This window comes from Marmota flaviventris, chromosome 2 (assembly GCF_047511675.1).
Source record: "Marmota flaviventris isolate mMarFla1 chromosome 2, mMarFla1.hap1, whole genome shotgun sequence".
NCBI lineage: Eukaryota > Metazoa > Chordata > Mammalia > Rodentia > Sciuridae > Marmota > Marmota flaviventris.
The window spans coordinates 100,951,355-100,966,302 of record NC_092499.1 but is presented as its reverse complement, the minus strand read 5'-3'; the positions used below and the strand labels follow the sequence as shown (position 1 = coordinate 100,966,302).

The 14,948-nt window shown below is 33.1% G+C and overlaps 1 protein-coding gene across 1 annotated transcript in view; it reads left to right on the top strand.

Annotated features, from left to right (window-relative positions):
• The window catches only part of Wdr72 (WD repeat domain 72), a 209,190-nt gene that overhangs the window by 70,096 nt on the left and 124,146 nt on the right, over positions 1-14,948 (top strand). Inside the window, exon 14 of the mRNA XM_027926086.2 lies at positions 3,886-4,088. Coding sequence (XP_027781887.2) covers positions 3,886-4,088 — 203 coding nt within the window. The remainder of the gene's footprint in view (positions 1-3,885; positions 4,089-14,948) is intronic.

Here is a 14,948-nt window from a genome sequence, read left to right as displayed (position 1 = left end):
AGATTTTATATATATTTTTAAATTGGGAAATATTTTTATAGACTTTACCAATTTAGCATTCCTAATCTAAAAATCCTAAATCCAAAGGGTCTCAATACCTGGGACTTTTTTTCTTTTTCTTTGGTGCATTATATTTGTACACAATACTTACATATTGTTACATATTAGTACATGCACACAATATAACTATAATTTTTTGAGTGCCACGATCTTCAGGGAATAGCTTAGAACCAAAATAAATTGTATCAAAACTCATATTAATAAAATAAACAATAGAAAATATAAACTATTTACTAAAAAACATTTTATGCAATGACCAGATAGAGTTTACGGTGTTTTTACACATCTACTTGGAGGGAAGAGATAGTATCGTAACTTTTAGGAATGTTTCACTCCTACATGTCTCGACATCTTTTCTGATCATGTTCAAACTGATTCCAATGGCTAAGTATAAGTTAAATTCTATTCTAATTATCATTAAGTTAACTTTAGGAAGCAAATAGTTTTTTGTTTTTGTTTTTTTTTTTAAATTAGAACTTGAATTAAATAATCAAACCTTCAGTTTCTGGTATTTCTGTAACTTCAGGAAGCAGCAACTCTGTCTCTTGTTCAGTGCAAAAAAAGATGCAAAAGCATCCCTTGCCAACATTCCTCCTTATGGTGCTGCCCTCCCTCCTTGTTTGTGTTGTAGCTATAGACTCCCTCTAACAATTTAACTATATCCCTGAAGTAGCATAAATTCCATGAATAGCATAATATAGTTAACGGAACATTCTGCATCAGAAGTTATAGGATCTACTCAGGGCGGAGAAGTGACATAGTGATTTAAGGAGAAAATTTCACATAAAGGATTGTAAACTATCACAAAGAATTTTCATATGAAAAAAAGGGCTAGTAAGAAGTAAAAAGAACTCTAAAGAATATAGGAATAGCAGATTTAAAAAAACAACTTCTAGTCCTAGAACTGAGATAGCCTGACCAAGGAAGAGACCCCCACACCCCCAACCAAGGCTAAGCTCCTGACATTGCTGAAGAAGGTACAGATATTGTTACTAGATGGCAGAGAAGCTGCCATGGTGGGGTGTTGGTGGAACTTTCTAGGAATATGCCCTCTAAGGTGCCAGCTAGAGCGGTTTACAGAAAGTTGTCTTATTAGAAACACTAATAAGTTTACAGAACTGCCCAAAGAATGTGACAAAGGAAGCTACTTGGTGCTTGGGAAGCTCTGTTGCAAGAGAGAACACCAAAGCAAGAAGGAAAAACCCTTTCCTCTGCTAGACCTTTCCATCAATCTCTATTCATAAAGGTTCACATTGCACTATCCACTAAAGGAAAAATATCCATGGAATTCATATCCACTTTCCCAGAGGAGGTAATAAAGGGTGAATTTGGAACTAATTTGGGGACAATAAAATGATAACTAACACACATGGGAATCTCTAACCATTATCAGAATTTGACTAAGGGCTTTCAAAAGCTATTGTGTTGGACTTATTGCAAAATCAAATTACTGTTTTGAATATGTTGTTTTTTAAATTTGTCTCTATAACTTTTAAAGAAATTGACTCTAACACTCATTATGTCACATTTGTGCTTAAATTGGTTATTTGAAACAAAATAATATCCATAATATTTCAAATATTTTATAATTAATCATAATAGAAACTGTTACAAAGTCGAATGTTTAATATTTTGTTAGAATGAGAGATTTTTACTTATTAGTGAAAATAGCATGTTTTTTTTTGTTTTAAATATTGTAGCAAATTAGTTTTTATATATGTTTCCTGCTCCTGTACTATTATTAGATTTTAAGGGAGCTCCAAGTACTCCTGGTCTGAATCATTCTTATTTACAAAACATTGTTAACATTTGTCACTGTAAATAGCAGAGTAGATGTTGGAGCAGATTAGTTATCTGTGTGTGAATACAAGTTTCTAGGTGAACTATTGTCATTACTGAAAAATGCAAGAATTATAAGAAATAGTTGTACTTGTGTAAGATAGTATAAAATAAACCATATCAATACATAAATGTGCCTTATACGTATATAGTATAAGGCACGTGAGCCATGTGTTAAAGTGCATTAAATTATTTTTCAACAATCCTCAAAAGTTGGGCATGGTGGTGCACTTCTATATAGTCTCAGCCACAAGGGAGGCTAAGGCAGGAGGATTGCTTGAGCTTTAGGAGTCTGTGTCCACCAGCCAGAGCAGCATAGCAAGACCCTGTCGAAAAAAAGAAAATCTTGAAATATTTTTAAAACATCATATTTTGATGAACTGCAGAAAACCTATGAGAAGAAAATATCTGACCCTGTGTTCCAACTGAGACTTCTTAGAAAGATGGTGAATTTTACAGGTGAAATAGTTAAAAGTTCTTGAATGCAATAATTTTAAAGGAAGCTGTAATAACCAGTATCTTTGGTTTGAGGAAGTTTTCTCATTCTTGAGCCAGCTTCCTTTTTTGAAAATATCAATCTTGATGTAAAATGAAAGCTTAAGAGAATGTCTATAAGTTTTATATTTTAAAGATGTTGATTCATGAATATAGAAAAATTATAAGAGAAAATATTGTTAGAGTCAAGACTAAAATTCTGTCTGCAAGATTAGTATAGAGCTATTACTGGTTCAGAATCCAACATACCAACTAATGGTAGTTTAGTTTCTGCAAAGGAAGAATTTGAAAGAAAGAAGGAGAAATAAGAAAGAATTGGGATTTCTAATCTTCAAAACTATCTACCTATCTGAAGCCATCATGGTTTATAGTATATATTACTATTTTCTTATTGTAATTTTTTAGTTAATATTCTCTTATTACCATCAATAACAATTAATAATCTTTCTCCTTAAATAACATAGCTTTCTTTTTCAGCAGTAGAAAAGGAGTATATGAAATCTATATTTAGGTATTGTTTATCAAGTTTATTCCCTTAGCATTTTTATTCATTTGGAGGAAAATGTGTTATAGTACTAATAAGGCAAATGAACTCATGAGATAGAGGTCATGATTATTTCATTGATTGAGTTTTTCCTGAGAGCATGGTATCATATTTTGTAAAAATACAACTATCTGTTAATTATTTTCTGACACTTTTGCTCTATTTTATGCTTGTCCTTTTAAATATTGCAGCAAATTAGTTTCCATGTTTCCCACCCCTGCACTACCATTAGATTTTAAAGGAGCTGGGACTTGCCAGCACCTTTTTAACTCTCATTTGGACTTGCCAGCACCCCTTCTGGAACTGGAAGAATATCAGAGGGCGAGGAATTTATTTTCTCTTCTAAAAATATAAGAAATAAAACATAACAGATATAATAACAACATACCAACAATAAAAACTGCAATGACCAAAGTGGTGAGGCATTTTCAGGCACTTTGGAAAGACATGAGTCAGGAAAAAGAACAAAACATCTGTATTCCTATTTATCCTAATCATTCAAATTATATATTACCAACAGAAACACTGTCAACCTGGTGTCCAAGCCGACTACTATTGACTCTGTTATTTGTGATTTGGAACACTAGGGGACAGCACCAAAATATTCCATGGCTCTTTGTTATTGATCACTTGCATACTGTATAATAAATAAGAGATTTCACTGTTAAAGACTATTGAATGTCTTGTTGATTTCAGCAGTTCAAAAAGCATATGAAGGAAGACAAGCTTTTCAAGTCTTTAATTTCACTTTGGGAGAGGGTGATTTGAATAATTTAGAAAAATCTCCCAGGCTGGTTTGTTTTGGGTTGCAAGAAGATAATCAGGCATGATAACTTAAAGAATTGCGATTCTTCAGTTAAGAGTGTTTTGTGTTCTGTCTTTTTATTCTACGAGGATAAGAGGATAAATATTTTGCTTAGATTTTTATTCCTACTCTTGTTTTCCAGGCACTTTGGAAAGACATGAGACAGGAGAAAGAGCGAGAATTATTCTTAATTGTTGTGATGATTTGCAGCTTCTAAAGCCTGAACCTGCACTTTCAGTTGCCTCAGAGACACATAAGCACAAAAGTATAGAACAGAGATCCTCCAGCTCCCACCAGCTTGGGCCAATACCTTGCCCTGGTCTGCAGGTGGAGTCTTCATGTAAGGTAAGTTCAAATCAAGTTGCTGCTCACCAAGAACATTATCAACTTGAGTAAGAAGTAATATGCATTCATAAATACATGGTGGCACTTAAGCCACAAAAATAGGAACTAAGAGATAATTGAATCTAAATAGGAACTAAGAGATGATTGAATCTGCTAAGTGATCTTGGGTGAATTAGGACAGTTTTTGAGTGAATATTATCCTTGCTATGGCATTATTTTTGACACAATAGGTTTCTGGCTTATCAAAATTTAAATCAAATTCTACATGGTTTTCAAAGAGGAGGAAAAGTTACATTCTGTAGTGTGTGTCCAATTTAATTTTCAATTGAGCTTATTTGACCTCTTTTAAACATATATTTGCAAATAAACAAGAAGTTATCAACTAAATCATTGCATGGACAATGCTTTTGATATACTCAGCATCTATGGGATCCCCACCTCTTTAGGATTCCAAGCCTTAGTTAATAAACAATGATAGAATTTGCATTTACTCTCATAAACCAGAAATTTGTACTACCTTGATTGTTTTTCACTTTTAAACATGATATTGTCATTTTATTTAAGAGATTGTTTTCCATCTTTTCTTCTTTACTTCATTGAGTTATCTCCTCAGCATGTTTTAACTATGGCATTTATATGCACATATCTAATGTATCTTTTCACGTAAACATATTTTCATAATGTTATCTAATATATGTAAATTTTATTTGTTAATGGCTGCATCATGCTTTATTGTTTTCTTATGGCTTAATGTATGGTTGTTTTTTATGTTTCATCTATTAACCTTAGTTTTTTTCATTAAAATTATTTAAAGGACATGTTGGAAACAGGATTTCTAAGTCAAGATTTAGCTGATGAATGACATATTAGTATTTTCCATTATTTTAATGGTATTCAAATACCATTAATAACAACTTTGAATAAGACCATCTTTTATCTCATGTGTACATATATAGTTAGTGGTAAAGGATGTGTTATCATCAAGAAAGGCCAAGTGGCTGTCCAAGCCCTGTCTCAGAGAAGCAGAGCTAGTAACAGGGTCCTAGCACATAATCTTCACACTTTTAGATTTAGAGACCTGATTTAGATTTTATCAGAGTCCAGAATTTGTCAACTGAGTCAGAATTTAAGAACTGTGTAACATAACCAAACACCTAAAAATGAATATATAAACAAGAAAAACACTCATTTTACAATTGCCAATACAACTGGAATTCTGTCCATCCTCTAACACAGAGACTGGAACAGCACCAATTACCATAAAGGCACATTGATGAACATGAAGTCAGAGCCATAGGGTTCACTGAGCTCTGAGTCAAATACAGCCAACTCTTTCAGCCCATCATGCTACTATATTCCTTGGTCAAGACCGATATACAATGAAAAATTCCCAAAGATTGTATTTCTCTTATTACTATTTTATTTAGACTAACCTATTTTGTTTATACCTTCTTCCTTCAGATGCTAAGTTCAGTACTTATGTAACAGTTTTTTTTTTCCCCTTTTCTTATTTAGTCATTTATTTTAGGTTGTCAGAATCTGGTTTTTTTTTTTTTTTTATTTCTAACTTAAAAGGAGTTATTTTTAAAGGAAAATTGCATTGATACAATGAAACTTTTAACATTCACAACTGAACATAAGGTGGGAAATTGAATCACACATATAAGGTTGGGGTAAATAAAGTGCAGCCAGTGAGGGCAGCTGAAGGACACACATTCCTGTCTGGAGGCTGCCTTGTTGCTCTCAGTAGACTGTGTGTCAGTGCGAAGGCTGCAGGAATGGTTGGGGAGAGCTGAATGTCTCTTGACCTGTGTGTTTCAGATGCTTAAGATCTGTGGGAGGAAATCTCATTCAAGTGCCAATTTTACTAGTTTAATTCCCAGAAGGTAAACTGATTGCTATTTCTTTCAGTTTCTTGGAGAACCTCAGAGCTACCCTTTAGGTAGAAATAATAGTATATATAAATTTCATTTTTTAAATGTAATTTGTAACTTTCTTATCTTTCTTGACTTCAGGAAGCAATAAAATGCCAGAGTCATTGTCTTCTACTCATAGGCTGATTTCAACTTTATTTTCTAACTGATGCCCTTTACCTTAGATGACTATAGTTTCCAACCTTTATTCTTTATAATTGGAGAGGAACTGAATTCAACAGGACTGTCACCTCCTTTGTTCTACATCTATACTTCTGTTGTTACTGTGTGTAATGTTAACTACAGATATTTTTATTTGTTTTCTAAGTTATATCTGTTCCAGTTATGTACTAGGTATCTTCGTTACCTATCATTAATTTGTTCTTTTAACATTTCATCTTCTTAGAGTTAAGACTGTTTAGATTGTTTTATCTTAATCTTCTTTAATTTACAACTTTGATAAGTATGAAATTCAAAGGTGCTTTTAAGTACCCCGTTCTCCTTGTTATTCACATAGCAAAATGCTTGCATAATTTTCAGAAGAAAAAAATCAACTTCCAAAAAGAGGATTTACATCACGCTCATTTTATAGGTGGAAATATAGTAAGCCCATGAAATTCTGGGTGTCTAAGCTTACTTTATATTTCAGGATTTGTGTGTGTGTGTGTGTGTGTGTTTTAGTGAAATACAAGTAAAATACCCTAATAATAGGGCGAACTAATGAAACAAAAGAATAGCATGTCAAACACGTGAGTGAATGATTGATTTTTGTTTGGCAACATTAGGACATTTAGAGAATGTCATATTCAGTTTTTCTTCCTTCATTTAAAGAGTGCTTAAGATTTGGGGAGAGGTTTAAAAGAAAACAGTAAATACAATAAAAAATTTAAAAAAAAAAAAAAACCACTTTGAAAATTGGTCCAATCTGAAATGTTAGAGAAGTTGAATTTGTGCAGCTAGACAAAGAAAAATCTTTGAGATAGGAGAGGTTGTTCAGAGTCTTAAAGGATTTAATGGAATACGATATCATATTAGTGATGGGAAGCTGCTTTTCTTAGATACTGCCGAGGATAAAACAAGATAGAACCTGTATAACTTGCAGTGGGAGGAATTTAACTTCAAAGTAGGGAATAAACATCCTTATTAATATCATTTCTACATGGCAGAAATTTTTGTAGCTTTCTTGTATTTCAAGGAGAAAAGGCCTTTTTGTCTGGGATTGGTTGGTTTTAAATTCCTAAATTCTGCATTTTTTTTTGCCTGAAAAGTGAGTAAAAGGAAAAGAAGGATTATGTTAACTGCCACATTTTAGGCCCATTGTAATGTCCTGGGAATGCCTTCTGCTGAGCTGACTTTATCTCTAGAGTGGGTCTCAGCTCCCCTGGTTGCTTATTTAGAGCTTTGCCTAATGTGGTGGCCATTAAGCACATGTGGCTGTTGAGCACTTGAACTATGGCCAGCCAGCACCACATGTTAAAATGGTTATATTTATCATATGTAAGGTTAAATAAAACATATTTTTAAAGTCAATTCACCCATTTCCTTTTTTTAATATGTCAATTTAAAATTATAAACCTGACTTGTGATTTGCTCTTTATTTGTATTGAACCCTGGTGAACAAGATCAGGTTTAAGCAGTTTTTGTACAGAACCAAATAGTAAATATTTTAGGCTTTGCAGGCCAGATCTTTGTTGTGGTACCTACATAAGTCTGCTATTGGAGCACAACAGCAGCAATAGACAACTCTTCAAGTGTGGTTGTATTCCACTAAAACTCCACTTACAAAACAGGCAGTGGACCAGAGTTCATGCACTGGCTCTAGGTTGCCAGCTCATGGTCTGTCCTGTCCTGTCTGGACTGGGGGTCATAGTCAAAAAGAGTCAGTGCTTCCTATTTCCCCTCCATATCTAAAGTTTTAATATAGCAATTCATCCTAATCTTATGTACCAGGTGGAGTGTAACCCAAAAGACCCTATATCAAGTCTATTCTCTTACAGAAACTAGGAACTCATATCTATTTGAAAACCATCCTTTGTGAAAAACAGATGTACAAATTATGGCTCCCAATCCAAATGAATTTTTTGAAATGGAATTTTCTTTAAATAATGCACTTATATATTCACCTTTTTTTAAACTGAAAAAATGATTATAATTAAAGAATACATTTGCATTTATTTCCATTCTGGCTGAGCTTTCTAGAAATATGACTGTATTTTTTTAAGGTTTATCTGACCTTAGGTTGATGTGTTTGGTGCCATCTGCAGAAAAATCTTATTAGAACTTTATACTACGACCTCTTGTAAGACACAGATGGTGCCTTGTTAGAACACCAAAAACTGGATCCCACTACTACCTATACCTTATCAGAATGAAAAGTTAGTTCTTTCATATTTTATGACACCCAAAAATAACCAAAATGAACAGGTAAAATTCCCAAGTAATTATATTTGAACATTTCACCTGTAAATTTACATGTAAATATTAAATGGTAATTCATAATGGTAATGTTACAACTTGCGGCTTAACTTACTTTTTATTTAATTATATTATCAAATTGTATCACTTCAAAAAATAACAGTATCTACTTGAAAATAATTGCATTTTGTAAGCATAAATCTTCCATGTTGAATGACACTTCTCACTTTTTTGACAGGTAATTAATTTGGGTTCTGTTCTTTTTGATGTTTAATAAACAATGTATGGTTATTTTTCTAATGTGGAAAATATCTTGCATTGATTTTATACAATTTGGAAGAAAATAAACTTCCTATTAAACATGAAAGCACTCAATGAAAATACAATGATTTCTTTCTGTAAGCATTAGATTAAAATTAAGTACTCTGATTTAATGAATCCCAGCTTAAAACTTTAGTGCTTAAATGGTAACACCCTTTATAGTAACACAGGGTAGGCAAATACAGAATAGGGGAGAAGTCTACAAGGCAGTTTCCTTTATGACTGTATTTGAAATGGTGCAAATTTTTGGCAATGTGTAGTTATTTCTCATAAGTCTTTTATAACTAACTGCTCTAAGTTAAATAAAGACTTCTATAATACATAACAAGTTTAAAAAATAACTTCTTTATAAAGAATGTCCCTTTTCTCTGTGGCCCAAGTTGAAAAAAAATTTTTTTTTAAAGTGATCCCAGTCATGAGGAAAACTATGAGAAGCAGATTACAGCTTTGTTTCAAAGCAACTGAGGCAGTCTTAGTCACTGGGACAAGTAGGAAACACACCATGAAGTAACTCCAGCTGTCTGCCTCACAAACAGAAGCCACTCCGAATTTCCTCACAGGACTTCAAAGGCTGGCTTGTATCTAAACATTCGTTGGCCATGTAAATCAGAGGCACAAAAGGAGAATGCTCCTATTTCATGGTGCACGGCTGATGTGAGTTCCGCATTGTGCTGCACGTGCCGGCGGGGAGTGCCAGCAACAGAAGGACACTGTTCTGACTCGTGTGACAAATGTAGTTAACACCAGATCCATATTAATGTTGTCAAGTTCCCTTGATGTATTTAAACAGATTTTAATTATTTTCAGCGTCCAAAGGCCTGAAATATATAGCCTAATAGTTCTTCAAAGAAAGCTTACTTAATGTGTGAATGTAAAACCTCTCATAAAAATGAAACTTTTATATTGGCCTTAGTCATTGACATAGGTTATTCATCAAGTCAGCAATTTGTGTGGCAAAGTGCCATTTGAATAGTGTATTGTTAGGATACTTATGGTCCACTTGACAAGGGCTCTTGCTGTAAATAGTGCAATTTGACTCCAGCTGTTAAAGAGTGGCTTTGACAGCAGCCACATAGAATGGAGATGCCTTACTGCACCGCTGAAAAATCAATATTGGGTTCTTGTTCATAGTAACCTGTTCTTTTCCCTTCTGTAGATTTATAAACGACCATCAACGGTTTATAAGTGGAAGTTTAAATATTGTTTTAAATGCAATTCACTGGAGTTTCAAATTAAGACCCTTGATAATGTTACGAATGTGGAGTTTTAGGATATGATTATCAAACCCTGGTTCATGTTTAGTCACAATGACTGCTAAGTTGAATTTGGATTCTCTTACTCAGTATAATAGAATTAGTATAAAACACAGGCTCAAAATCCTGTGCCTATTGTACATGTGAACCCAGTTATTTCTTCTTTGTGATTTTTCTTATCAGTTTGTCTTCTGCGTCCCTCCCATCTTCTCTGTGTTTACCTTTTTGTATAGATGGCAGAGTCCTTTGTGACTGTGCCCATGGCAACACCCACAGATGTTGACAACCAGTGTTGTCTCCAGTGTTGTTTTCCTAAAGCAGTCTTGCTGGTTTTGAAGAGTTTTCTAGCAGTTTTCAGCACTACAAGGTTGCTATGATACCTGACTGGCGGTAATAGATATTGAATCTGTTAATTACAATAACTACACACAAGGGCTCTTTTTTGATTGGGTTTTTCTACTGTTGTTTGATGTTATATTTAAAGTACAGAAGAGGAAATGAAATTATATTCTCAAGATGAGAAAAAAAAATATTTCAAGGAAAGTCTTGAACCCTATGAAAAAAATTCAAGTTATAAAAATGTTTTAGCTGACTATTGATTTCCTAGGATTACAGACATAATTTATTTAAATTATCTCTAGTTTTGACGGAATTTGATTTTGAATTTTTACTGTTGTTTACCTGAGCTGTTGGAAATCTTCGTCAAATGTTGCTGAGCAGAATTTGAAACAGCTGTCATTGTTAACATGGAAAATGCCTTTTTCAGTGAGACAGTTAAAATAACTGTCTTCCCATTACTAGCCAACTCTGCATTTATTGAATTTGTGGCTGAGATAGCAACTGAAAATTCATAAAGCTGATAATATAATTGTGAACGAAGACCTTTAAGGCTGATTCAAGGTCGATGTTATTGTTTTTATAATTGCTGATAGGGGATCCTGATTTCTACCAGAGAAAGGGTTTGCTCAGCTCTGGCTTTAGCTGATTTCAAAAATGTTATCTCTTCTGGTAATTCTAAAATAAGATTTTTCAACTGAATGTATGTTTATATAATTTCTTTAGTGCTAAATTTAGCCAAGATCCACCTCAGTTCCCCTCCCCCAAAATATTTCATCATCCCTGTTAGAGACATGGAGATCTAAGATTACAAATCTCCTTTTGAATTAAATTCTGTTTGCGATCATCCATTTACTTGATTGCAAATCTCACTTAGAAACATGGGGAAAAGTTAAGCATATCAAGCATTTTAATTTTGTGTTTAGCTTAATCTAGGGAAAGTGTACAGCATGAGTATAATTTATTAAAGCATGTCTTTAAATTTGCCTTTAGATTTTTATTTTATAAATATTATGAAAATATGAATCCTGTAATCATGTTCATACCACATTACCAACTCATAATCATTTAGAGATATTTTTCTTTCCCTTCTTTCTTCTTTCCATTCTTTTTTCTTTTCAGTTGTAATTATTTTTCTTTTTAAAAAATATGTGACTTTCAAAATTTGTTACATCTCATAGGACCCAAAAGATGGATTATTTAACCTGCTTAAATGGGTCTGAAACTGCTGAGGCAAAAATTCACTGCAGTGGGTCTGAGTGTTCTATTATTGAATAACTCTGGTTTTGACTACAAGGTGTTGATAAATGTTTCACCTTTTAAGAAACAGAATGTTCTTGAAAATCAGATCATTATCTTACCTTAAGAATAGGTTGTGTTTTTATCTATTTTATGAATAACACATGGGATGATATTTTCAGGAATAAAAAGTGAAGTTTGTAGAAATTCAATGTTGAGTTAACTCAGAGTTAGTTGCTTATAACAGGAAAGAAAAGGAGGAGAATAAAATCTTTCTTCTTGAAAGCTGGTAATATCACTTATTGACTGAGTGTACCATCTGGACTCATTTAAAGAAATCCCAACAGGAGCACTACTTCTGTACCAATGACTTATGTTGGAACTGGCCTTGAGAGAGCAGAAAATGCAAAAAAGTTACAGGAAGCAATTCTCTGAAAAGAAAGCATTTATTCTCGTGGAATATTTCACTTGTACTATTAAAAACAAAATGTATTAAGACCCTAGCTTTATTTATTAGAACTAAGGGCATGAATATATATATTATTAGAAAATATATCCAGCCAACATTGCTGTCCATTTTTCTGAATTGGATTTTAAATAGTGATATCCCGAAAGTGCCACCAGTTCTCTGCATCCCCAAATGACAATCACTATTTAATAATTGTCTTTACTCTCGTTAACTACTCTGAAAACAGCTGTTTTCATCTTAAAATAATCCTGTGTAAACCTTTTGGTCCAAGTATGATTGTTCCTGCTAGACATAAAAATTATCGTAGTAGGCTGCTGAAAGCAGTAGGGACTTTCTTACGCATGTATTTAATTCTGTGCACAAACAGGACTAAAAACTATAGTTGTGTTTTGTCTTCAGATATTGTCTTAGACCAGATGGTTTTTAGAAAGCCATTATGAAAACACAAAATACAAAGTCCTGCTCACCGTCACTATTTTCTTCCTAGCTCCCACTAGAGGTCTCTTGTCATTATATAAAATTTGACTTTCTTCATCTACTCTCTGGTAGCAAATGTGTTTTCCTTTTTCTTATCTCTCTAGCTAATCCTTGTTTTACAACGACATGGCGTGACATCCATGGTGTGATTGTATGGTAGAATGCAGAAAGAATAACATGGGTCCTGTCTCTTCCAATAATTACCATGAGACTTAAATGAGGATATCATTTGATATCTGATATGACTCCCCAAATCTAAGAGGTTACCTAAGTCTAGAATTTTCACAAAGTTTTTTATCGTGTGATTGTTAGTCTAGCATTTTTAATCATCAACACCTAGCTTTTATTCAACCCTGTCAATTACAATTCAAATCAAGTTTGTGAATAAGAAATTGTCTGTCTTTAAGATTTTATAAACATGTTTGATGTTCACTTATGCTAATTATCAGGTTAAATAATCTTTAGACCATGATTTTACCTTGATTTTTGGTGTTATCAAGGATGGAATTAATGTGATAGCAGCAGAAAACTATAAGTTGTGAGTATATCTTTTGATGATTCCATTAATCCTAACCAAATATGCCCTAAAATATACACCTGACTTAAATGATCTACCCTTCTGTCTTAGTAAAGATAGAAGCTGGAGTAAAATACAGAATATTCAATGAGTTGTACCATGAGCAAGCTTCTGGATGATACACAGCACTTAACACAATGGCTTGCTTCACTATTCTTGTGAACCTATGGCAAAAGGCCCAACTGTGGCCCCAGAGCTTGATGTTTTTATGTCTTACCTGATATTCTATGTTCTCTAATTCTAGGACTGAGTTTTTGTATTGCATCATCATACACTTTGTAACAAGAATAATTGTAAAAATCTTTTTAACCTTCACTAATGAATAAAATCTAAGGATTTGGATCCTTACTATATCTATCTGTAAAAAGGGCATAATAAATGGGTACTTAAATCATAGTCAAATCATGAAGTATAATAGGGCCAATCAATTTAATCTACTACAGACTCATTATGTATGAATGATACATCACATCTCTTAAAGCTTTTGTAGCCCTCCTGTGGTTACCTGTCTTCTTGATAAATCATTTGATATGATTGCTTTTAATTCCCATTTTCAGGATATGCTGAATTTCATTCAGAGTAAATATGCAGCACCACATTACAATTAAAAGTTCTAATTGATTTTAACCATCCACTGGTAGCTTTTTGTTTACTAACTCTGGCCATGTTGATACATGTCAAAACCTAGAATGTATCCCCCTTGAATATTTCAGAATGGTCATTAAATTACAATTGTTAATCAATACTTTTATGCAACTTTTATTGTGTCTACTGAAGTAGGAATTACACCTGTACTTTTCTTATTAAGAAAAACTTCTGAACTTTAAATTTGATTTGGACAGTTATCATGAGGTCAGGGTAAGTATCTTGTAAGGATTACACATATCCTTCATCCATGGGAGTATCCAGTCTGTTGAACTTGCATTATGGCTTATGAAATAGCATTTTCAACTTCCACCAGCATGATCTGCATGGGAAGAAAAGCCTGGAAAATTGAATTTCAATTATTCTTAATCTGAACTACATTCATCCTTGACATAGAAATCAAAATATAAAGCATATATGAGAGAGAGATTGAATATCCACTGTAGGTTTAGAACCATAACCCAGATATTTAATGCCTAGATACTTGGCTCCATTAAAAAAACTCATATTTCCACTATAGCTAGTCTTCTGCCAGCATGCTTTTTCTTGGATTCTTCATCTTCTTGTCTAAGCTTCAGTGTCATTTCCTTGTAAGTAGTAGCCCACTTCCCAATACTGTCTTTCTCAGCATCCTATTTTTAATATCATTTTTTATCTTTCTGACCGTCTACTACATTATAAATTTGGAGAGGGTGGCAACCTATTCCTGTAGTCTATTATGACATCCATTTCACCTAACACATGTCTGACACATGGCAGACATTCAGAAATATTTGTTGAATACGCTCAAGAACTAATAACTACTAAAGTCTAGACATGAAAAATAGATGGCAAAGTGGAGGATACTTCTTTTTTTGAATTATAAAGAAAAAATAAATAAAAATACTAGAAAACATTATGTATTTATTTTTCCAGTTAATTGCTTTAAGTCCAACTGGCTTTTGTGTAACTTGATTTTATAGAGAGTAGTGCCTTAAAAAAAAATAGTCCAATAATAGCAAAAAAGCTATTAAAACACAATAGCTAACTCATCAGTATTTAGATATCATTCTCAATCAATTCAAAAGTTTATAATAAAAAGTTTATTAAATAATGGTAATGAAATTTAGGACATTCAACACTTTGGGGAGGAGTGATTCCCCATAAGTAAGGTGGGTACCATGTGAGCTGAAAAAGACTCAGGAAGATTAAAAAGCAATGTAGTTAAGATGGCTT